This window comes from Schistocerca piceifrons, chromosome 2 (assembly GCF_021461385.2).
Source record: "Schistocerca piceifrons isolate TAMUIC-IGC-003096 chromosome 2, iqSchPice1.1, whole genome shotgun sequence".
NCBI classification, from domain to species: Eukaryota; Metazoa; Arthropoda; class Insecta; order Orthoptera; family Acrididae; genus Schistocerca; species Schistocerca piceifrons.
The window spans coordinates 259756753-259781835 of record NC_060139.1 but is presented as its reverse complement, the minus strand read 5'-3'; the positions used below and the strand labels follow the sequence as shown (position 1 = coordinate 259781835).

General features: G+C 38.9%; 1 protein-coding gene across 1 annotated transcript in view; it reads left to right on the top strand.

Moving 5' to 3' along the window:
* The first annotated feature begins 1419 nt into the window (after window positions 1-1419).
* Window positions 1420-25083, top strand: part of LOC124776942 (recQ-mediated genome instability protein 1-like) — a 130362-nt gene continuing 106698 nt past the window's right edge. Inside the window, exons 1-2 of the mRNA XM_047252164.1 lie at window positions 1420-1645; window positions 23590-23727. Coding sequence (XP_047108120.1) covers window positions 1529-1645; window positions 23590-23727 — 255 coding nt within the window. The 5' untranslated portion in view covers window positions 1420-1528. The remainder of the gene's footprint in view (window positions 1646-23589; window positions 23728-25083) is intronic.

Below are 25083 nucleotides of genomic sequence, written 5' to 3'. Positions count from 1 at the left end.
AAGACCAGGTTCTGCAGGATGCTGAGGCGAAACTTAGTACCAACTCCTGGCAAGTGGCCTATCAACATGTTGTAAGCCATCCTGCATGACACTGCATCCCATGGAGACTACTTGTACATCTGTTGTGATGTGGACGTGATACAGGTCTGTACTGTGTTACAGGATGATTTGTTGTCGTTGCACGCACACTGTCCGTTTCTGGACACATGTTCATAGGACATTTTTCCTCCATTTCAAGTCTAGAAGCCATCCCTGCAGTTTGTCGGTTTTATTCATGCTAACCCTGTATATAGAATGCAATACCTACATGATATAACTACCAAATAACCCACCACACCTATATTTTAAGCAAAAACCACACAGACATGATTATAGATGGTAAAAAGCGATAATACTGTTTCCAACACAGAAGAAACAAAGTCCACAATTATTGCTGAACCTGAGTCATAAACGGCATGCATGCTCAACAATTCCGCTTTTGAAGTAAATGTAATTACATCTACAAAAGGATTCATGTGTTAGAAAATAGACTGAAATGTAAGAATGGGTAAATGATTAGATAAAAATTTTTTGTCAGTGGAAGTACCTATGATAACAATAACAGACAACAAAAGAAATATATGCTTCTCATGCATGAGATGTTGTTATATTCTCTTGCTTTTAGCAGAATAAGCTTCAAATACAGACTTATTCGGAAGTGTTTCTTCATGAATGAGTTGTAACTTATGTCACTGAAACATTATAGTCTGTTTTTACATGTATTTCACGATAATTCATGACTCTTGGGAACTTACTAACGCATGGAACGCAAAAACATAACAACTATTTCGTTAATTAAGTAGAAAATAATTAAAAACAAACATGACGCTTACTACGCATGTGACAATCTGCCTTCTCACCGCTTCGAGCACTAGTGTCGCTCCAGCTGACAAACGGTAACACATTTCTTACCAGAGAGTGTTGTGATTTTATTTATTGCATTGTGCGCCTGGTATTTCATAACCACACGTTCCCGCTGCAGTTTTGTTGGATGATATTGCTAAGCATTTAGGATTTCATGGTAAACTTAGAGCCAAAAGCACTAAATATGTCACAAGTTTCCTGGATAGTAGCAAATACCGAAATGAAAATAAATTGTCCAGCCGCTGCCATCAAACGGTATTAAATGTAAAGTTTGCTGGTACATGACGACATTTGTAGTTAACTCTGCGGTTGCAAGGCTACGCACCAGTGTCGGATGATGACTGGGTAAAGTTCTTGAGGTCATAAGTAATTCTTGGTTGCATACTGTGTGAACGGTACCTCACGGTACAACTACATTGTGCCACTTTAGTTGCATGTGTGAACCCGGCTTATGAAAGCTCGTCCCATAGATATTCCTTCTACATCATCCTGTTTCGCCTGGTTAATATCTCTGACTTGGCGGTAAACAGAATCAGTCAGCAGATTGTATTGTTGTTGAAATTAGTCACTACTTGTTTTGTATACATAGCAACACTTGTAAAATAGTGCCAGTGTTTTCACTTCGATGGATAATGAACTCGAAAAGATTCGTTCCTACTTGTCAGCGAGGCATTTTCATGCTTCAAGAGAATGGATAGAAGGATGCGTTAGCTACTTCAGAGAGCAGCATGATGGAGAAAGGGTAAATAATAATACCGAATTACAATAGACACAAATTTTGTACTATTGGAACTGAGACTGTATTAGTGAGGGGGTAAAAATCTAAAGTTTGTAATAAAATTAGGCTTGAAACCCGGTTTTCTATTAGGAGGTCATGTAACCGCATGTTGTTTTGCAAATATCACTTAACAGCGCCATATGCTAATTGTAGATATGTGTTGGCTCTTAAACGCTTCCGTAAGAAACCTATTACTAACCTTCGCGTAGTTGTATATCTCGTTTCGTAGGATTTAAACTCTCCATGTGTAAGATAACGAATCATTGTTATTGAAAGCCGTTATATTTAGTAACTTATTTGTCAGTTTTCAATATGGCACGGGCGAAAACATTACGCTTCGCTACCGGTCTGTTTGTTACCACAACCAGATTATCTGCTTTCACATCTGTTGGCTTCGCCAACCCAAAACCGTGCTACAGATTATCCTACTGCCACAACTATGATTTCAGGGGGGGGGGGGGGGGAGGTTGTGGTGGTGACGTCCAGTACGTAACTTTTTCTCCCGAGCGAAAAACATATATACAGTTTTTTATTTGGTATGTAAACTGCTTGATGTGGTTAAACATTGTGATCCAACCAAATTAAAATTTCTTAAAGGGAAGTGATGTTTATATGAGACTGAAAGAAATTTGTGAAGTTTTGACTGGATTTGATGTTTAATTATCACAGAAAATATTTAATTTTGCTTTAGATGGGGTTTCATAAATTCTTCTAATGTATAGAAGACATTCTTCTGCAGTAACATTTTCACATTTGCTCTGAATCTTTCTCTGTTTGAATTTAAGCTTTCAGGAAGTTTGTTGTATAGAACAACTCCTGTGCCTCACACTGCTGTATCATTTACACAGTTGTTGACCAATTACTGATACATAATTGGAATAATGTGTCTGATAGTGGATGTCTTTATTTTCTGAAAAATATGCAAATACACTTGAGTAAAACACAGTGCATAGAAATACTAGGCACATGCAGGATATTGAGCTCCAGAAATAGATGTTTTAGTGGTGGAAGAGAGAGGTGCCTGTCTCATTGTCTTAATTATTCTGTTCTGCATACATTCTGTGTCAGAGTTGAATGCAATATGGAGTATTGAGTGTACATGTGCAAAGTATGCAGTTTTAGTGTTTCAGTAACACAGAATATTACTTTGGATTACTGCATAGTCTGTTTTCAGTTTTTATATTTTTATTTATTTTTTGTGTTTGACCCACTGCAGTGTGTCATCTGTCCACACTCCGAGGAATGTAGTGGTCACTTCTTGGCTGAGATCTGACATCATCTATCCTTGGTGAAACTATATGCAATAGTCCTGAAATATATTCAACATTGGTTTAATGCTAATGAGTTAAAAACTAATGGATAAGAAGATAGAGAGTGTACAATCCACAAAGTTTTTGGGCATGCACATTGATCAAAACTTAAGCTGGAAAGACCATCTCAAGTACCTATCCCACAGGCTCAATTTGGCATGTTTTGCATTGAGGATATTATCTAGAGTATGCAGCACAGACTGTACTAGACTAGTGTATTTTGCTTACTTTCTGTCCATGTGTCTTACGGCATAGTGTTCTGGGGTAAAACTAAATCAAGCTTAACAGATATCTTCAAATTTCAGAAAAGAGCTATACGAATCATAACACACAACTCTCCAAGAACTCATTGTAGGCCCCTTTTCAAAGAACTGCAAATACTCACAATACCATCACTGTATATTTTTACAAGAATTCTGTGTACAAGAGCACATATGAAAAATCTACGTACAAATGAGGACTGCCATAATTATAATACTAGAACGCGCAAGAATTGGGACTAGTGTAGCAGGGGATACAACCCGTCGGCTTTGGACATTGACGTCAAGTCGCCAATCGAGAAGCGATTCTTCTTAGTGTTGTAGCTCCCTTCAGTGGCTGATAAGTGTTTTTTGGCTTTTTTTAAAAAAAATCTCACGAGATAGAATAAACAGATCCACTTTATTAAGCAATCAGTGAAAAAACGAAACTGAAACATAACAGCAAAAGCGAAAATGGTAAACTGCTATCTGGCGACTTGTGACGTCATTGTCCAAAGCCGACGGGTTGTATCCCCTGCTACACTAGACCCAAGAATTTGTATGTAGAAAGGGTAAGGACAACACAAACCCAAAAGCATGTAAGTTATTTTGGAATAAAACTCTACAATGCTCTGCCAGTGTACATGAAGGCAATAATAGGTGAAGTAAAATTTAAGACTGAGCTTAAAAATTACCTTTTAAGCAAAACTTTCTATGATGTAGATGAGTACTTTGATTGTGTGTAAATTTATTGCCAAAAATTTTAATTTATATGTCAAAATTTGTACTTTTAAAAAATGCCTTGAAAGTGATATTCCATTATTATGTCTGTAGTACTTGTACTAGTATGATAACTTTGTTGTGACAATTCCTACATCATGTAAATGATATACAGGAAGATAATAGAATGAAATGAAATGTACACACAGCTTTGTCCTTACAACAGTAGTAATTTTGTTTGTGTTCAAGTTATTTATCAGCTTGGTTACAGTGGATCAAATAGGCCTAAGTATATTGGTGTCATCAGCATACATTACTGGCAGATCTTTTTGAATACTTTGTGTTGGCTCACTGGTAGAAATAATAAACAGAAATGGACCAAATGTGAAGCAGTAAGGAATGCCTTGTCCTTCAACTTGCTCCCTTGACTGTATGCATGCATCAATTATTGAGGTGATTACAACTTTTTGTACTCTGAGAGATTTGAGCTAATCCAGTTATTACATTTCCCCCTAACTCCATATTGTAACATTTTCCCATAAATAGACAAATTCTTGATTGACAAGTGAGATCAAGGAATACTCCTGTTGTATGCTTTCTGTCATTGAGCCCCTATGAACTTAATTTAGAAATGACTATGGGACCCCATTTATTGGCCTCCCATTTCAAAAGCCAAGCTGATCATGGCTTCTTAACAATTAACAATACTCCTTTCATCTTCTCTTCTAAAGAAAGGAACCACTTCTGGTGTCTGAAAAATTTTAGGCAACTGGCCCAGCAGCAAGGCTTGGTTTATCATATCTGACAAGGCAGGAGACACATTATGGCAGATTGGATTCAGAAGATAATCAGATATGCCATCAAAACCATGTGAGAGTGAGTTTGATTTCGGTTTTATAATACTGCAGATTTCACCCAGTGTGAATTGATCAAAAAACAGTGTTTTGGTAGGGTTACTGGAGCATCAGTTTGAGAAGAAAGTTTGTTGTCAATGTTTGTGAAGTAGTTATTGAATAATTAATGTATTTCTTTAAGGTCAGACATGACACTTCCCTCATTCCTCATGTGTTATTGAGTGATTGTGGTTTTTCATCCCAACTTTATCATCACTGATAACTTTCCACATGGCTTTAGATTTCTTCCTGGATTTCACAATTAACTGCTAGTTGTAAAGTTTCTTGGCTTTGCTAATAACAATGTAGCTGTAGAACCTGATTGGAAATGCACTGTAGAGTACCCATCAATTCATTTTTATCACATTTTTATGTGCAGTAGTAGTTGTAGAATATTTAAACTGTGCATTTGTCACAGTCAGTGCTCTTGTGGTAGCAACACAATGCATCATTATTATTAGTATGTGAGTTATAAAAAAGCTAAGAGTGTGACTGAAGAATGCCAGGGTAGTTAACTTCACAAGCTTCTGAGTGGTAATTGGTAATAAATGAGACATTGTTTTAAAATATAGTTTCCAGAATATACCATACTGTGGGTGGAAAATCACTATGGGATTTATATTTTGAACTCAGCAGACAATAAACTGATTATTTCTACATATTCAATACTTTGTTATAAAAAATGAAGCTAGGCATGATTTCTCTACAACATAAGTAAATCAACGGTATACCCACCTGCTGTATCTGTTTTAGAAGATTGTACCATTCTGGAATGGAGACTGGCCCTGTTTTTCACATACAAATTATAGGCTATTTTAACATGCTTTAGGGACCATTTCTGAGCAAATAGCGGGAATCTGTAGCAGATCTGAGGCAAAATAGGCTTTGGGTTTGTTAAGTACGCCATTAACAAACTAATTACTAAAATAAGCGAATGCCTCGATAACAAGCTGTGTATATCCAATATCTTTTGTCACCTCACTGAAACATTTTATACGGTAAACATAAGCTATAGCTTCACAAAATGGCTGCTTATGATTTGCATGGAAAATCTTTAAGATGGTTCTTATCCTCTCTCGAAAATAGACAACAGAGTGTGAGCCTGTCCTAGTTGGGAGGAAATACAAGTAGGCATAGCAAGTTGCCAATCTGTGCACCACTTTGAATTAGAATCAAGATCAGACTAAATATTTTTGCAGTTTCTTTCAGACTGTACTTGATTGTAAATAACTGCATCATCTTTGCAAGGTCTTGAGGTTACTAATAATATTGTCGTCAAGATCATTAATGTACCGAGTGCTGCAATGTGGGCTGTATACATCACAGGATGGTGAAACATCATAGGTATGTTCAGTAATTGGTGCTCTCATGGAGTATGCTTAAAAAATAGTAATTCCGCTTTCTGCCACCATGGTGCTGTAAGCGCTCAGAATGTGGTGCAGGTGCAGGGAAAGGAGAGGAACAATTAAACACATGATAATGGTGGCTCTGGCACATTTATGAAGGTAAGGTCACAAGATAATGCATGTGTTCAATATGGTCGCCCAACTCAGCAACATGCTGCATCCATAAAGTGACATAGTCAACAGTTGCGCATAGCGTATCTGTTGTAATCAGAGAGATATGTCATCATATGCTATCCTTCAGTTCAGGAATAGTCCAGTTACATCCCTGATAGACAAGATCTTTCAGATCTTCCCACAACCAGAAGTCCCCTGGATCCAGAAGGCCACTCATCTGGAAATTGCCTAGAGATGATGCAGTCATTACCACAGGTTTCTTGACGCAAATCTTGTACCTGGCAAGTGACGTGTCACCCCATCTTGCATGAAAGTAGTGGTGTGGGCACAGTTGTGTTCTTCCAAGGCTAGAATCACATGCTGCACAAGAGGGCCCTTGTAATTTGCTGATGTCACTGCAAACCTAAGAGGCCCACGAGCTGTCATCTACTCGAAAAAAAAGTAGACTGAGAGTGAAGAAGCTTGTGAAAGTACACCACACCATCCCATAAGCTGAGTGCAGTGGATATTTCTGCACAAAAAGTCGTGCAGTAGAACTCCATATGCAACAGTTCTATGCATTGGTGGCACTGTACAGAGTAACATTTGCCTCGCCCATCCAAAAAATATTCCTTGTCCACATGTCATCTGTTTCCATGGATGCTAAAAAACGAAGGGCAGTCATGGCATTGTAGGCGATCTTGGAGCTTCATTTGGTGCACTCAGCTTGAAGGGACACCAGTGTAAAAAATTTCTTTATCATATTCTGTAGCTCATTTATTTACATGGGGTCTCTTCGACAATATTTCCACAAGGCAACACTGCTATTGCTGTCTTTCTAATAACACAACTTTACCAGCAGTGCACAATCTTTCTTCTCAATAACTATTGCCTCTTGTACGGAAAATGTCAACCTTCTTAACTCTTTACACCAGCAGTCACTTCACAAAAGAAACCAACATGCTTCACCAAGCGAGAAGCAGCATACTGATGTCAGAACAGGAAACATTTCACATTGTGACTGCTGACAGCATTGTACGAGGGTTGCCCAGAAAGTAATGCAGCACATTTTTTTCCTCATCTGAAAACAATGCTACAAATGTGAAACATTACATATATGTTATTTGAACTGTCCTGAGTGAGTCCACCAAGTTTCCGTCACTTTCGACAAATAGCGTAGTTCCAGGACAGTTTCAAAATGGCGTCTGTGGGTGATGTTTATTACAAGCAATGTGCCATCATTTAATTTCTCATTGCAGAGAAAGAAACTGTGGGGAATATTGACAAACGCTTGTGCAAAGTCTATGGAGCATCTGCTGTCAACAGATGTACAGTTAGTCACTGGGCATGGAGGCTGAGGGCATCAGAAGGCAGTTTGGTGGAGCTCCACGATTTGCAGCAGTCGGGGAGATCGTCCATGGCTGTCCCACCTGGCAGCCCTGAACTAACCCCCTTGGGCTTCCACTTGTTTGGGCCATTAAAGGATGCTATTCGTGGAAGACAGTTTGAGGACAATGAGGTGATTCACACAGTGAATCTCTGGCTCCCCCACCAGGACAAGGATTAGTACCGACAGGAGATACACACCCTTGTTTCACGCTGAGGGAAAGCTATAGAACGGGATGGAGATTATGTGGAAAAATAGGGTGTGTAGATAAAACACCATTCTTTTGTTTGTGTAATTCCGATTATGTTCAGTAAAGAATTGTGTAAGAACAAAAAATGTGGTGCATTACTTTCTGGGCAACCCTCATATTTTCACCTGCTGCAGAAAGTGTAACTATTATTTCTTTCAGAATACTCTCTGAGCGAACCACATCATGCACATACCTATGATGTTTGAGCCCCCTGCGCTGTATATGGCCTGTACTGCAGCACTCTCAACACTGTCAGTTCAGTTATAACCACCCAGTACAGTGTGAACAGCATGGGACCCAACATACTTCCCTGTTGTACACCCTAAGTTTTGTCTACACCTGTCAGTGAGTCTCCATCCAAGATAACTTGCTGTGTCCTCCCTACCAAAAACTCCTCAGTCCAGTCACAAATATCGCTCAGTACCCCATATGATCGTACTTTTGATGGTTGGTTGGTTGGTTCTGGGGAAGGAGACCAGACAGCGAGGTCATTGGTCTCATCGGGTTAGGGAAGGATGGGGAAGGAAGTCGGCCGGCCCTTTGAAAGGAACCATCCCGGCATTTGCCTGGAGCGATTTAGGGAAATCACGGAAAACCTAAATCAGGATGGCCGGACACGGGATTGAACCGTCGTCCTCCCGAATGCGAGTCCAGTGTCTAACCACTGCGCCACCTCGCTCGGTCATACTTTTGATAATGAGCGCAGGCTTGGTACTGAGACAAATACTGCATTTACCTAACTGCCTCGATCCATGGCTTTCAGTATTTCATGTGAAAAAAGTGTAAGTTCGTTTCACATGATTGATGTTTGGCTTGGAAGGGGTCATTCTGTTCCAGATACCACATTATGTTTGAGCTCAGATTGTGTATGACATGTCATGCGAGAATAAAGATTCTGTTGTGTTCTGTTACAATGTTAGGGAGGCTCTATGCATCAGACACCACCTGTTGTATTGGGAGAGTTAAGTTGGCGATCTCTGTCTGGAATGAAGCTCTTAATGGGTCAAAAATTTTCGGCCCGAGAAACTCAGTACTATTCACCAAGAAATTTAATTTGTGAGACACTTAAAACAACTGTTTAGCTGCATACTTTTTCCAGTCAATAGTTTCTTGGTTTTCACAAAATAAATATGTGAGTAATTAATATTCTTGGTTTTCACAAAAGAAATATGTGAGTAATGAATATTTTGAACCAGATCAAAGGTTTGCCTATTTTAATCTGTCTTACATGTTATCTCAATATAATCACTGCTAATACAGAATTCTTTTAACAGGTGATGAAACAGTTTTCCAATAAAAGCATAGCTGTATTATCTTTCAGTCTGTTTTATGACATATGAGGTGCGACAATAAAGTAATGAGACTGATGTGAAGAAAAAATATTGCTTACCGTTCTAGTCAAGTTTAGTGTTGTCTCCTTCAAAGTAGTTCCCTTCTGACTGCACACACTTTTTCCAACGCTTCTGCCACTGATGGTAACATTTCTGGAACTCATCTTCTGTAATATCCTCCAAGACCTTCGTCACAGCTTTTTGGACATCTTGTGTTGTTTGAAAATGGTGTCCCTTGACCACAGTTTTGACTCTTGGTAATAGAAAAATGTTGCATGGAGTGATATCTGGTGAATAAGGTGGCTGTGGTAGTGCTGAAATTTGTTGGGAGGGTAAAAATAGCTGTACTGACAGAGCAGTATGGGATGGCGCATTATCGTGATGCAGAATCCAATTATCACCAATGTTGGCATGGACACGAAGAACTCTTTTACATTTTCTTTCTGAAATTTCTTTGTAGTAATATTGGTTAACTGTTCGTCCAGGAGGCACCCAATCTTTATGAACAATTCCCTTGTAATCAAAGAAGCACACAAGCATGCATTTCACGTTTGACTTTGTCATGTGAGCTTTTTTTGGTCTGGGTGATCCCTTTGAGCACCACTGCGAACTTTGGCGTTTTGTCTCTGGATCGTGCTGAAAAAACCAACTTTCATCTCTAGTGATAACATGGCTCAACAATTCTGGATTGATTTCCGTTTGCTCTAACAGATCGGCTGCCACATTTTTCGGTGTCTCTCACTGTTGTGGTATGAGATTTTGGGGACAATTTTTGCACAAATCTTTCTCATACCAAGATCTTCAGTTATTGTTAGACGAACCGTTTCTTGATTGATGTTCAATTCTTCTGCAATCATTTTCATGGATAATCTTTGATCAGATCATACGAGTTCACGTATCCTGGCCAAATTGACATCTGTCTGTGAGGTTGCGCAATATTATGCAGTTCCATTTCCGTGACGAGAGGCACAAACACGTGTTAACTTATTACAGCACAACCCACGACTGAGCAGTTGCATCGATGTGCCACTTCGACTAGAAGCAGCTTATAGACCAAGGTCAAAGATATTGTGCCTATGCAAGCCTGCAGGATTGCCACATCTTGCAAAGAAAATCAGTCTCATTACTTCATTGTCGCACCTCGTATACTGTACTCAGATAAATAAAATAATTATTGTTTCCTCAAGATATCTGTAAAGATGCCGGATATGTATACCAACAAAAGGGTAGAGAGCAGTACTAGCTGATACCTTTGCCTTTTGAGGGTTTTTATGATGTTACGTAGTTTATGTTTTATGCTTTGTGGCCATCTAATTGATAATACAGGGTTTACATAAAGTCTGGGAACACTTTCAGTTATTTATTGCACAAGAACCAAACATTGTACAGATATCATATACATGTCATTTTGAAGAGAAACCCTGATTTCCCCCCCCCCCCCCCCATTCATGTATACCACCACAGCGTAGTTTGGTAATTTGCTGATAATTAGCCCTAGTCGCGAACATGGCGAGTTCAGGTGTGGAGCGAGCTTTCTGTTTGTTGGAGTTCGACAAAAAGTATGCTACAGCTGTTCAACGGATGTTTAGAACCAAGTATGGTAAGAAGCCACCAACAAGGAAGGCCATTTACCACTGTCACAACCAATTGGTTATTACGGGTTGCTTGTGCCCGGCAAAGAGAAGTGGATATCTCAGTGTGAGTGAAGTGAATGTGGAGCATGTACGAGAAACATTCATGAGGAGTCCAAAGAAATCGGTGCACTGTGCATCCCATGGTCTCGAAATGGCTCCAGTGGCAGTGTGGAAAGTCCTGCGACAGAAGCTGTCTGTGAAACCATTCAAATTGGAGCTAGTGAAGAAGCTCAGTGATGACGACAAGAAGGGGACAGCTGTTTCATGAAGTGGCCTCCCCGATCACCAGATCTCACTCTGTGTGACTTCTTTCTGTGGAACGCATTAAAGACCTGGTGTATGTACTGCCTGTACCACGTGATGTAGCAGAGTTCAGGGAGAGAATACAGGAAGCGAGTGCCACAGTTGACGATGCCATGCTGTGACGAGTGTGGCAAGAATTCAATTACTGTATTGACGCCAATAAAAAAATAATAATAATAAAAAAACTTTCAGAGTTTCTCTTCAAAATGCAATATGTATGACATCTGTACAATGTTTAGTTCTTGTGCAATAAATAATTGAAAGTGTTCACGGACTTTATGTACACCCTGTATCCATATTGTGGCCCATTGATACCCGCACAGCTGGGATAACAACAAAGCAGGAAAACCTGTGGAGCATGTAACTTCATAAACACACTTAGAAGACTATAGCAGCAGCTGGTGCTTTTGAAGGTATAAATATCAAGCACGTCTGATAGATACTCTCAGAAAAACAACTCATTACCTGTGTAACAGCTGAACCATTTCTGTGAAGTATCAGTGATGATAGAGAGAAGAAAGTGTCCACAATGGGCAGAAAGAAGAATGGGTGCCTTCCATAACAGGATATTTGAACTGCAGTTGGGAAATGGCGTTATTTTTATGTACTGCAGGGAATAAGTAACTATATGCATGGGTTTAGGAGATACGCAAATTACGTGCATTGTTACATCTGAGATTGAAAGCATTGGTAACTAAGTAGGTCATACAGATTGATTCCATCTAGAGATTGTATACAGACCTACCATATTTATCCAATTATAAGATTAGGTTTTTTCCCAATTTCATAATTTCAAAAAGTGAAAGGTCATCTTACATTTGCAGATAAACTACTAATGTGGAGGTCACCTTTTTTATGTTGTGAATCGGTTAGTTAAGAGTTTTGGATACCGAAGTAGCACCTCCTGCCTTTTTTGAATCATCAGTCTTCCGACTGGTTTGATGTGTCCCACCACAAATTCCTCTCCAGTGCCAACCTCTTCATCTCAGAGTAGCACTTGCAACCTATGTCCTCAATTATTTGCTGGATGTATTCCAATCTGTCTTCCTCGAAAGTTTTTGCACTCTACAGCTCCCACTAGTACCTGGAAATCATTCCCTCATGTCTTAACAGATGTCTTACCACTCTGTCCCTTCTCCTTGTCAGCATTTTCCACATATTCCATTCCTCTCCGATTCTGCACAGAACCTCCTCATTCCTTACCTTATCAGTCCATCTAATTCTCATCATTTAATTAAAACCACATCTAAAATGCTTCAGTTCTCTTCTGTTCCAGTTTTCCCACAGTCTGTGTTTCACTACTGTATGCTGTGCTTCAAATATACGTTCTCAGAAATTTCTCCCTCAAATTAAGGCCCACATTTGATACTAGCAGACTTCTCTTGGCCAGGAATGCCCTCTTTGCCGGTGCTAGTCTGCTTTTGATGTCCTCCTTGCTCCGTCTATCATTGGTTATTTTGCTGCCGAGGTAGCAGAATGCCTTAACTTCATCTACTTCGTCACCATCAATGCCGATGTTAAGTTTCTAGCTGTTCTCATTTCTGCTGCTTCTCAGTACTTTTGTCTTTTTTCGATTTCCTGTCAGTCCATATTCTGTACTCATTAGACTGTTCATTCCATTCAGCAGGTCGTATAATTCTTCTTCACTTTCACTCAGGATAACAATGTCATCAGTGAAGCTTATCATTGATATCCTTTCTTTTCTGCTTGAATTTTAATTTCACACTTGAACCTTTCTTTTATTTCCATAATTCCTTCTTCAATGTGCAGATCGAACAGCAGGGGCAAAAGAGTATGTCTCTGTCTTACACCCTTTTTAATCCGATTGGGGGACTATGCTGAAATCTTTTCCCAATGGAGAGATCATCATGACACCTTCACGGTAACACGCTCTTGTCCCTACCTTCCTGTTCATGACGAACCATACTTTCGTTACACCATTTTCTGCTGCTGTTGATATTATCTTATACTCATCTCATCAGAAATCCTTGTCTTCTTTCCATTTCACTTTACTAGCTCCTACTCATCAAGATTGAGCCTCCCTCCTGGAGATCCGATTGGGGGACTATGCTGAAATCTTTTCCCAATGGAGAGATCATCATGACACCTTTTAAGTTACAGGCCACATGTCCTGTGGATACACGTTGTGTGTCTTTAATGCAGTCGTATGCATTGCATTTTGCATTCTCTTGCCGTTGTTCATTGCTAATTCTTCCGCCGTTAGGGGCAGTGTCTTGCCCCAAGGACAAGAAAGTGTCCTGAATCTGTGTCCACTCTGTCCCTCTTTGGCAAGGCTGTTGGCAGAATGAGGGTGACTTCTTATGCCTGAAGTCTTCAGCCGCCAGTGCTGATTATTTATCAACATTTTAGCGGAGGCGTGTTTCGAACCCGGGATCGACGCTACCTGTTGACTAGTAGACCATGGGTGCCTGCCCCTTTAGTACAACAAATGTTTTGAAGAGATTGTAATTGGTATGTATCATTGAAACAACATACTTTCGTAATGTGTAAGTTAAAGAACAAAAATTTTCAAGCACAGCATATGTCTGCTTCTTAAGCAATGAAATAAAGATGGTGGCTTCCTGATTTGTTTCCATCAGGCAATCGCAGAACAGGACTTGTCAGCCAATCACATCATATAACATTATGTATCACAGCCAATAAAGCTTTGGACACGAAGCAATAGCATAGCTCGGATCACAACTCTTAGTCAAAAAGACGCGCCTGGGTATAGGTGGCCACGACTTTCTCGACGGGCGACGTACCTCTACGTCTCACGATCTGCCTCTTGACTGGTGCTACATTCTGTTTTCTTTTTCCAGGATTATTTTGAAGGAAACAGCGAACGTAACAAACGCTGCTATCAAAATGCCTTAAAAAATTAAACTAATTCTTATGTTATACTGTTAACATTTTATTTTTGTGTTATTAGTTTTATGTCGTAATTTCATGTACTGACACATTCCATGAGATTTGCTCCTCAATTTGGTCCTATGGTACTTTACGTGTAAATAAAAATAAAAAATCAATGTTTGAGCCAACATGATCACATTGACGTAATTCCATGTGTTTACTCATTAGGTTTTGCAGTTTTCTGTAATTCTCTACAAATACTGTATGTCAAGTTTGTTGACTGTGCAAGAAATTTTGGAAGCTAAAGAGGAAGAAATTGCCCAAAAACTCACATTTTTACGTGGAAGAATAATTATACTTTGTCATTATTTTAAAATTTGTGATCTATTAAAGAACTGATTTAAATACGAAATATAAATCTTGAAGCCCCCCCAAGAACCATGGACCTTGCTTTTGGTGGGGGAGGCTTGCGTGCCTCAGCGATACAGATAGCAGTACCGAAGGTGCAACCACAACGGACGGGTATCTGTTGAGAGGCCAGACAAACGTGTGGTTCCTGAAGAGGGGCAGCAACCTTTTCAGTAGTTGCAGGGTCAACAGTCTGGATGATTGACTGATCTGGCCTTGTAACAATAACCAAAACAGCCTTGCTGTGCTGGTACTGCGAATGGCTGAAAGCAAGGGGAAACTACAGCCGTAATTTCTCCCGAGGGCATGCAGCTTTACAGTATGATTAAATGATGATGGCGTCCTCTTGGGTAAAATATTCCGGAGGTAAAATAGTCCCCCATTCGGATCTCCAGGCGGGGACTACTCAAGAGGCTGTTGTTATCAGGAGAAAGAAAACTGGCGTTCTTCGGATCGGAGCATGGAATGTCATATCCCTTAATCGGGCAGATAGGTTAGAAAATTTAAAAAGGGAAATGGATAGGTTAACGTTAGATATAGTGGGAATTAGTGAAGTTCGGTGGAAGGAGGAACAAGACTTCTGGTCAGGTGACTACAGGGTTATAAACACAAAATCAAATAGGGGTAATGCAGGAGTCGGTTTAATAATGAATAAAAAAATAAGAGTGCGGGTAAGCTACTACAAACAGCATAGTGAACACATTATTGTGGCCAAGATAGACACGAAGCCCATGCCTACTACAGTAGTACAAGTTTATATGCCAACTAGCTCTGCAGATGACGAAGACATTGAAGAAATGTATGATGAAATAAAAGAAATTATTCAGATAGTGAAGGGAGACGAAAATTTAATAGTCATGGGTGATTGGAATTCGGTAGTAGGAAAAGGGAGAGAAGAAAACGTAGTAGGTGAATATGGATTGGGGTTAAGAAATGAAAGAGGAACCCGCCTGATAGAATTTTGCACAGAGCACAACTTAATCATAGCTAACACTTGGTTCAAGAATCATGAAAGAAGGTTGTATACATGGAAGAAGCCTGGAGATACTGACAGGTTTCAGATAGATTACATAATGGTAAGACAGAGATTTAGGAACTGGGTTTTAAATTGTAAGACATTTCCAGGGGCAGATGTGGACTCTGATCACAATCTATTGGTTATGAACTGTAGATTAAAACTGAAGAAACTGCAAAAAGGTGGGAATTTAAGGAGATGGGACCTGGATAAACTGAAAGAACCAGTGGTTGTAGAGTGTTTCAGGGAGAGCATAAGGGAACAATTGACAGGAATGGGGGAAAGAAATACAGTAGAAGAAGAATGGGTAGCTTTGAGAGATGAAGCAGTGAAGGCAGCAGAGGACCTATTAGGTAAAAAGACGTGGGCTAGTAGAAATCCTTGGGTAACAGAAGAAATATTGAATTTAATTGATGAAAGGAGAAAATATAAAAATGCAGTAAATGAAGCAGGCAAAAAGGAATACAAACATCTCAAAAATGAGATCGACAGGAAGTGCAAAATGGCTAAGCAGGGATGGCTAGAGGACAAATGTAAGGATGCAGAGGGTTATCTCACTAGGGGTAAGATAGATACTGCCTACAGGAAAATTAAAGAGAACTATGGAGTAAAGAGAACCACTTGTATGAACATCAAGAGCTCATATGGAAACCCAGTTCTAAGCAAAGAAGGGAAAGCAGAAAGGTGGAGGGAATATATAGAGCGCCTATACAAGGGCAATGTACTTCAGGACAATATTATGAAAATGGAAGAGGATGTAGATGAAGATGAAATGGGAGATACGATACTGCGTGAAGAGTTTGACAGAGCACTGAAAGACCTGAGTCGAAACAAGGCCCCGGGAGTAGACAACATCCCATTAGAACTACTGACAGCCATGGGAGAGCCAGTCCTGACAAAACTCTACCATCTGGTGAGCAAGATGTATGAGAAAGGCGAAATACCGTCAGACTTCAAGAAGAATATAATAATTCCGATCCCAAGGAAAGCAGGTGCCGACAGATGTGAAAATTACCGAACAATCAATTTAATAAGTCACGGATGCAAAATACTAACGCATATTCTCTACAGACGAATGGAAAAACTGGTAGAAGCTGACCTCGGGGAAGATCAGTTTGGATTCTGTAGAAATATTGGAACACCTGAAGCAATACTGACCCTACGACTTATCTTAGAAGCTAGATTAAGGAAAGGCAAACCTACATTTCTAGCACTTGTAGACTTAGAGAAAGCTTTTGACAATGTTGACTTGAATACTCTCTTTCAAATCCTGAAGGTGGCAGGGGTAAAATACAGGGAGCGAAAGGCTATTTACAATTTGTACAGAAACCAGATGGCAGTTATAAGAGTCGAGGGGCACGAAAGGGAAGCAGTGGTTGGGAAGGGAGTGAGACAGGGTTGTAGCCTATCCCCGATGTTATTCAATCTGTATATTGAGCAAGCAGTGAAGGAAACAAAAGAAATATTCGGAGTAGGTATTAAAATCCATGGAGAAGAAATAAAAACTTGGAGGTTCGCCGATGACATTGTAATTCTGTCGGAGGCAGCAAAGGACTTGGAAGAGCAGTTGAACGGAATGGACAGTGTCATGAAAGGAGGGTATAAGATGAACATCAACAAAAGCAAAACGAGGATAATGGAATGTAGTCAAGCTAAATCAGGTGATGCTGAGGGAATTAGATTAGGAAATGAGACACTTAAAATAGTAAAGGAGTTTTGCTATTTGGGGAGCAAAATAACTGATGATGGTCGAAGTAGAGAGGATATCAAATGTACACTGGCAATGGCAAGGAAAGCGTTTCTGATGAAGAGAAATTTGTTGACATCGAGTATAGATTTAAGTGTCAGGAAGTCGTTTCTGAAAGTATTTGTATGGAGTGTAGCCATGTATGGAAGTGAAACATGGACGATAACTAGTCCGGACAAGAAGAGAATAGAAGCTTTCAAAATGTGGTGCTATAGAAGAATACTGAAGATTAGATGGGTAGATCATGTAACTAATGAGGAGGTATTGAATAGGATTGGGGAGAAGAGAAGTTTGTGGCACAACTTAAATAGAAGAAGGGATCGGTTGGTAGGACATGTTCTGAGGCATCAAGGGATCACCAATTTAGCATGGAGGGCAGCGAGGAGGGTAAAAATCGTAGAGGGAGACCAAGAGATGAATACACTGAACAGATTCAGAAGGATGTAGGTTGCAGTAGGTACTGGGAGATTAAGAATCTTGCACAGGATAGAGTAGCATGGAGAGCTGCATCAAACCAGTCTCAGGACTGAAGACCACCACAACAACAAATCTTGAAGCTTGGCTGTTTTTAGTATGCAATACTCTTGAAGATACACCATTTGCAGGTGTGCCAGTAACGTTTTAAATGGTGCCATAGATGTCCAGTTTCCTAGGCCCAATATTCTTCTAAGTGACCAGTCTCTATGGTGTTAATATCTCATATCTGACACGTGAGTTATTGTAAAACTATTTTTGCAGCTACAAGAAAATGCCTATTTTGAAACCAAACACATTTCGTTTTATTGAAATAAAACATCATCATTGGTCTATAATGAAAGGTAATTACAATGTGGCTTGTTTTCTTGATCGAAGAATAGTTCGTTGCAAAACATATTGATTTTACATATGGTATTTTGTCACATTGTTGATGTGTTTCTTCGCTCAACACTGTTGATTCCGCCCTAATCCTACACTGCTGTGCAGAACTTTGCATTTATTGATGTAGAAGACAACACAACGCAATAACACAAAGCAAATTACTTGAGCGATTATCCTGGTGGAGTCACTGGAGATACAGAATAATTCTCCAACTGCTTGCGTCTCATTGCATTACCACTCAGGACTACGCTAGCTCAGCAGCTTCCCACGACATACGACGAAAAACTAGTTGCTTTTCAGCGTCACATAATCATCTTAGGTAACGGCACGAGTATTTGCAAGGTTATATTGGCAGTGCTGATGAAATAAAATGGTCGTGTGGCATTGTTGTGTGGGAGGGCCCATTTCTTCTTAGGTGGCGCCACGTCGGCGACTTGCGAGTCAATGATGATGAAAATGATGATGGACACACAACACCCAGCCCCCTTCTGGGAATCCAACCTGGGCCCCCTGCGTGGTAGGCAGTATCGCTGCTACTACGCTACGGAGGCGGACGGCAGTGCTGATAAAATGCCTGGTTATTTTGATATGCCATCAAATGTTACTGTTGATGTGGAGGGCATTAAAAGAGTTCCTGTAAAGACCTCTGGCAGTGAAAAGGCTAGAATAACGGTAATGCTGGATGCACTATCAGATGGAAAGAAGCTCCCCCATATGTGATTCTTTGCAGGAAAATAATACCGAAAGTAAAACTGGTTGCAGGGCTTACCTTTACATCCCAAGAAAAAGGGATAGATGACAAATGACCAGATGATAGACTGCAATAGAATACCAGATTCTTTGCTTAACAGAAGGAAAATGTTGGTGCTGGATTCTTTCAGGGGCCACGTCACCCAGGAAGTTAAGGATCTGATAGCAATGTACAATACAGACCTTGTAATAATTCCTCGTTGTATGATTTCACAACTTCAGATAATGGATGTTGTAGTGAATTGACCTTTTATGGTTCGTTTGTGACTGCTGTACAGTGTGTGGCTTCTTCAAGGAGATAATGGACTCACTCCAGGTGGGAAGTTGAAAAAACCCTCAGTATTTATGGTGGGCCAGTGGATCCTTTCTGCCTGGGGCAGAATTTAAAGTGAAACTATTTTGAAAGGATTCAAAAAGTGCTGCATATCCAGTGCTGTGGAAGTTTTGGAGATGACATACTATTGGAGGAGTGTCAGGAAGGAAGAAATGCCAATAAGCTTACACATGAAGATACTAGTGATGAAGATGATGATGACGATGATAGTGGTGATGATGAAGTTGGTGGTGGTGGTAGTGGTAGTGGTGATGACAGTGGTGACACTGATTAAAAATTTTCATACCACAAAGATAGTATGGCAGAAAAGAAGTGAAAATAAAAATTAAGGTAAACCATTTCTTTTTGTTTATTTTATTTCACCTTTTATTATCAAAATGTAGGCAAGTAAATGGAAGTTTGGAATAGATATAAACAGTTTGTAATTTTGATTAGTAATACTATGTAAAAAATAATTTTTTTTTCCAAGGAGCCTCTTAAATAAGAGGGGTCATCTAATATTCAGAGTCGTCTTATGCTCTTGTAAATATGCTATATACATGGCATTCAAAAATTTGTCAGTCTAAGGTCATAACAATTTCAAAATTAAAGACGTAAAGATTTTGACTGGTTACAGGCCTACTCAAAATAGGAACAATTTGACGCAATACATTAGCCTGCAGATCTAATCTCGAACACTTCAGTAGCATTGTAAGTTTTGGCAGGAGGAAATAGCCGAAGCTGACAAATATGGTGAATAAGATGGATGGTGCAGCTGTGAGACTTGGTATTAAACAAAAGATTGATGATTCATTGCTGCTGCATATACCAAAATATTGTGCTGTGGTGGGAAAATATCAACATCAAACTAACAAATGTTTTAACCCTTTTTGATGGAAATTGTAATTTACTGTTCTACTTAGGGTTATAAATACATTTGGAATTACACTGCTACTATGGAAGTATTCGCAGCAGTCAGTCACTATTTATCCTATCAGATTTGTCATCTTTATCATTTTGTGGCATGTTACTCCCCTCTTTATAAAGTACAATTGGTGTTTTACTACATAAAACAAAAATAGAACTCCTTCTGCTTGCTCTCAATACTTTTGTCGTTCTTGTCTTTTATATCTCATTTCTTGTATGTATCAAAACTGAATTTGCATCTTCAGCAGAGGGGTATGAAAACACTTAAAACCAGTAAAGGATAATGAACAAAATTTAATACCCTAAATAGTGAATGGTTCATGCAAATATTTCTTCAGTAATATATGCCATGGTGTTCCTTAGCCCATTATGGAAAAAATTATGATAACACAGCTGATGAAAAACACTATCAGCACATGTTGACCCTAGATTTTTGATGGTGCAGTTTCACACAACTCAAGACTCATCACTAGTTACAATTTTGTATAAAAAGTTATTGTCATGATCAGGATGTCATGACAAGGGCCCATTCAGTTGTCCATTTACTCTTGTTTTTTTTCCCCCCTAATTAGGAAACTTACAGAAGGCAATCTTTTCTGTCGTATTGTCATATACTAGTGATGTAATTATAAACAGTATCTTCTCTGCTCCAGGTATCTCTATTATGTAAATATTTATTAAAAATATAAAAAATTGCATTTTACAAGTTTTTATGAAATATTTACTCAAAAACCCCCATCCAAAAACTTTTGAGAATTACATCAAATATTGTGTGGTTAATATGTTACTAGTCTGTGCAAACACAGTAGGCAGTGTTTTCTTGTGTAAAGTGTTAAAAAAATTTTCAACAGTCTGCATATTTTGCATCACTGAATTTCTAGTGTAAAATATGCATGTTGGCAACACTGTTTCCGGTGCTCTTCTGTGTATAACAAATGAGTGAGAACTTGCACATAAACCATTCTGCTTTGAGTTTTGTGTTTGGTTTGAACTTTTTGTTGAATACAATGTCAGTGAGTAAATACAGTAATGAAAGAGTGAGATGTGTAGACCATGAAAAACGACACAAGAAGGTGGTGTTTAAGGAAAGTGGAAACCACTTCACAGTTGTTGGAAATCTGTCAGAGGTGTTGCAGAAATATCGTGGTCCTCAAGTAACGGCATTAGCATCACATCCATTGTGCAGGAATTGCTAGATTCACTACAAGAAGAAATTTAGTGACATCCTACCTCAACAATCACAATCACTCGAATGTGAAACTGAAGAAAATAGTGTAGATGTTCATATGCCTGGGTGTGAAGTTGCTGATGCATTGAATGCAGCTCCTGCTGTATCCCCTCTTAAATGTCCAGGAAAAGTAAGAAGCACAATGAGGAAACAGTATGTAAAATGAAAAGTGGAAGAATTTGAAACAAGTTTTACATGAGCAACATCATCAAAATTTTGTGAAGTGTATAATGTAGGTGCACTTGGTGCAGAACCTGCACACGAAATGTGATGTGTGGTTTCAAAATCTAAATACTGCTATCTCAACAGGCACCTATACTGAGAAAGTACAGTTATTGACACTGTTACCAGGTAGCTGCTCTAAGCAGCAGATACAGAAATACATACTCACTTCCTCACATTATTTGATTTCAAAAGCTCATAAAATAAAGAATGAGGAAGATAGGGCACGCCCAGATTCTTAATGTGGGCATCCAATGCAAAATGATACGCTTACTGTTGCTCTGGAATATTACCTAATTGATTACAAAGATTGCATCAGGCAAGTCCTAACCAGGCTGATGTTATCTCTGTTAGCAAAAATGATGAAAAAGTTAAAAAGGTAACAAGATATATGACAAGGTCAATAAGAGAAGCATATCTCCTAATGAAAAAGGAGAACCTGAATTTAAAATTTTTGATCTTGAGAGTAGTACCAAAAAAATTTCTCACATTTTGTACAGACAAGTACTGCCCACTGTGATTGTACATTTCCTAAGTACAGTGACCAACTAATGTACCATGAAATTTTTAGAACATTTAGGATGGGGGTTTGGTGAAAATTATTTCTAAATAACCAAAAAATTTCAGATTCTTTCATCTTTATATAAAAATATTTTGACAGTTTAAGAATTTCATGTGTTAATATCATGGCTAACAGCAGTCCTTACACTTTATCATTTCTCAAGACAGTTAACAATCTGTAACTATTCATAGTTTCAAAACATAATTTTCAAATTCGAAAAAGTTACAAATTTTCCTAGTTTATTTTTAAAACATGAAAAAAAAGCTCAGAAGTTTGTGTGTGTATTAATCATGTCTCATGGTATTGGGAACACAGTATTTATTGAAAATAAATTCATACCTCTTATCACTTTTGGTTTCTTTATTACAATTTTTCCATTCGTTATGATATTTTCACTAATGCTCTCATTTAGAGAGGTCTGTAGCATTGTAGCAAATCATCAGAAAATCAAAATATTGTGGTTTTGGAGAGAGATCCTGTGGAACTTCAACATATATTTTTTTCAGCAAACTTTGAAATAGTGATGTGACACATTCGCTCTTGACCTGTATGATTTGAGATGAAACCGCCCTGATGTGTAATTATTTGTTGTTACCAACATTTATCTTTTCATAAAGAATAGTGAATAGCATGACATCTAATGCTAGGACCTAAAAAAAGCCTCTGCAGAGACTGCAACAAGTAAACATTAGTACAGAAAGGAGTCACATATGATACGTGCAGTATAGCCTTGCACTTTGCAGGAAGTACTGGGAGCAGAAGCATATGATTGCAACCTAGCTTACAGGTTGCTGTGTGAGATGTGAGTGGGAGGAGGGCAGGGGGACAGGCAGGGACAAACCCTGTTATGATGTGTTGTGTCCTAGCTGTGCTTGACAGAGGTCAGAAACAATTACCACAAGCCCAAAGTCATCAGTCATCTACAACATCATTTGTAGTGAGAATAATGCCTGGTTGTACTGTGCATGGACACACATGTATTCAGCAAACTGATGGGCCATATTAAATTTCAGGAAGGTTGCATAGGGGAGTCATATAACTTTTTTTTGCACCTGCTTCTGCTCTATTGAAGAGTATCTTCATTAAAACTTTAAATTAAAATGAGAATTATTGCCATGATACAACACTCTTTCATAATGTTAGGTCATTGCATTGGATTGCACATATATGAAATGTATGGCTTTGACTTCCTTCCACATCTCAAGGATTGCATTCTATTTGATCTGTGTAAATGAGTAATGGGAATAAAATGAAGTTGAAAATGCTTCAGTAACTTTTAAATTTTGATATGCATTTTGTTATTGGGATTCCTCTTAACATTTCACAAGTGGAAATGGCTTACAATTTTTAGTAAAAAAAAAAAAAAAAAAACTGGCATATGTTGCTTGTTTGTTAGTAGATAATTGTACTTGTGTTGTACTTACCTGGAATTTGTCCTTACTGCAGATTTTTGTTGCAGTACAATTACTCTGAAATGCAGGAGTTTGTGACACAGCAGTGGGAGTTGGCAGACCTGAGGGAAATAAGCCCAGGCTGTCTTCCCCCAAACCTGGCTCTGCAGAAGAAAACTGTGCTCACTGGCAAGTACAGTCTTCAGGTAATGACATACGTTGTTGCTGCTGCTTCTTTCAGTGTTTAGGCTGATTTTATGCACTTCTCCAGAACAGAGTATCGTGCGCAAATCACTTCATCCCTGCGCATGTCCTGAAACCTGCATCCATTTGAACATGCCTACAGTACCCCAGACTTAGTGCCTCTCTACAATTTCTACCTCCTCCACATTTCCCTCCATCACGGAACTGATGATTCCGGATGTGTTCTACTGTCCGATCCCCTTTTTTAGTCAAGTTATGCCATAAATTTCTTTTCTCCCAATTTCCTTTCAGTACATCTTCATCAGTTATCCAACCTTCCCAGTGGATATTAAAAAGTGTTCTTCTGTAGCACCACTTTCCAAAAGCTTGTAATTGTCGTCTCTCTTGTTATCTGAGCTGCTTATCATAACCATTTTGTTTTTTTACAAAACTACACTCTGATCTATCCTCCAGTTAGACTTGTTTCTTGCCTGGACCCAAGAAATATTGTGTCAAAGAATAGAGTCCTGTGTCAGGAAAATTAAGATGATCTTAAGCAACTTGGTGGACAGCAACTATTTTTGTCCAGATGAATGTGACGGCTTGCTGTTGCAGTGTAGAAATATTGTAGAATCTGATCCATACATCACTTTTCTCAGTTTTGATCCCATATCCCAGATTTCTGAACTGTATTTTTTTAAATATATGTTTAAGAAAAAATATGTGAAAACATGGGATGGTGGTCAGAGATAGTGATCATGTGTGTGTGAGTTGTACTTGTGTGAATGTGTGTGGGTTTTCTATTTGAGAAGAAGGGCTTTAGGCCAAAAGTTTAAATGTGTAGCAGTCTTTTTGTAGTGCCTGTCTGCAACTCAGCATCTCCTTTATGTGATGAGTAGCAATCCATCCTTTTCATAATATCATAATGTCCCAGTGTCATATTCCTTTCCTGAAGTGCCGACATCAGTCCTAATGAATTTACAATTTGCATCCACATAGCCAAAAACACAACTGAAAACAAATCTTTGTAATTAAAAAACAGCAATCCACGCGTGTCTGATGCTCTTTGCTAACATGTTTTCCATTGTACCACCAACACAGTAAGTTTATTCCATTTATGCCAAAATTGTTGCTCAGTACATCTGAAATCTCATTCAGGAGGAGGTGGCATCAGTGAAGTTTACAATCTTATTCTTAAAATATTCAGTACATGTTTCACAATTCTTGGTATGTAAGATGGTGATTTATGTTATACAAAGATTTTTATCCACAACTTCGCCCGTGTACACAAAAGTGACTGTATTTCACACATGTTTAATAACATTATTTACATACATTTCACTTCTATCTCTAGTGGATTTTGCCATGAAGTTTCCTTT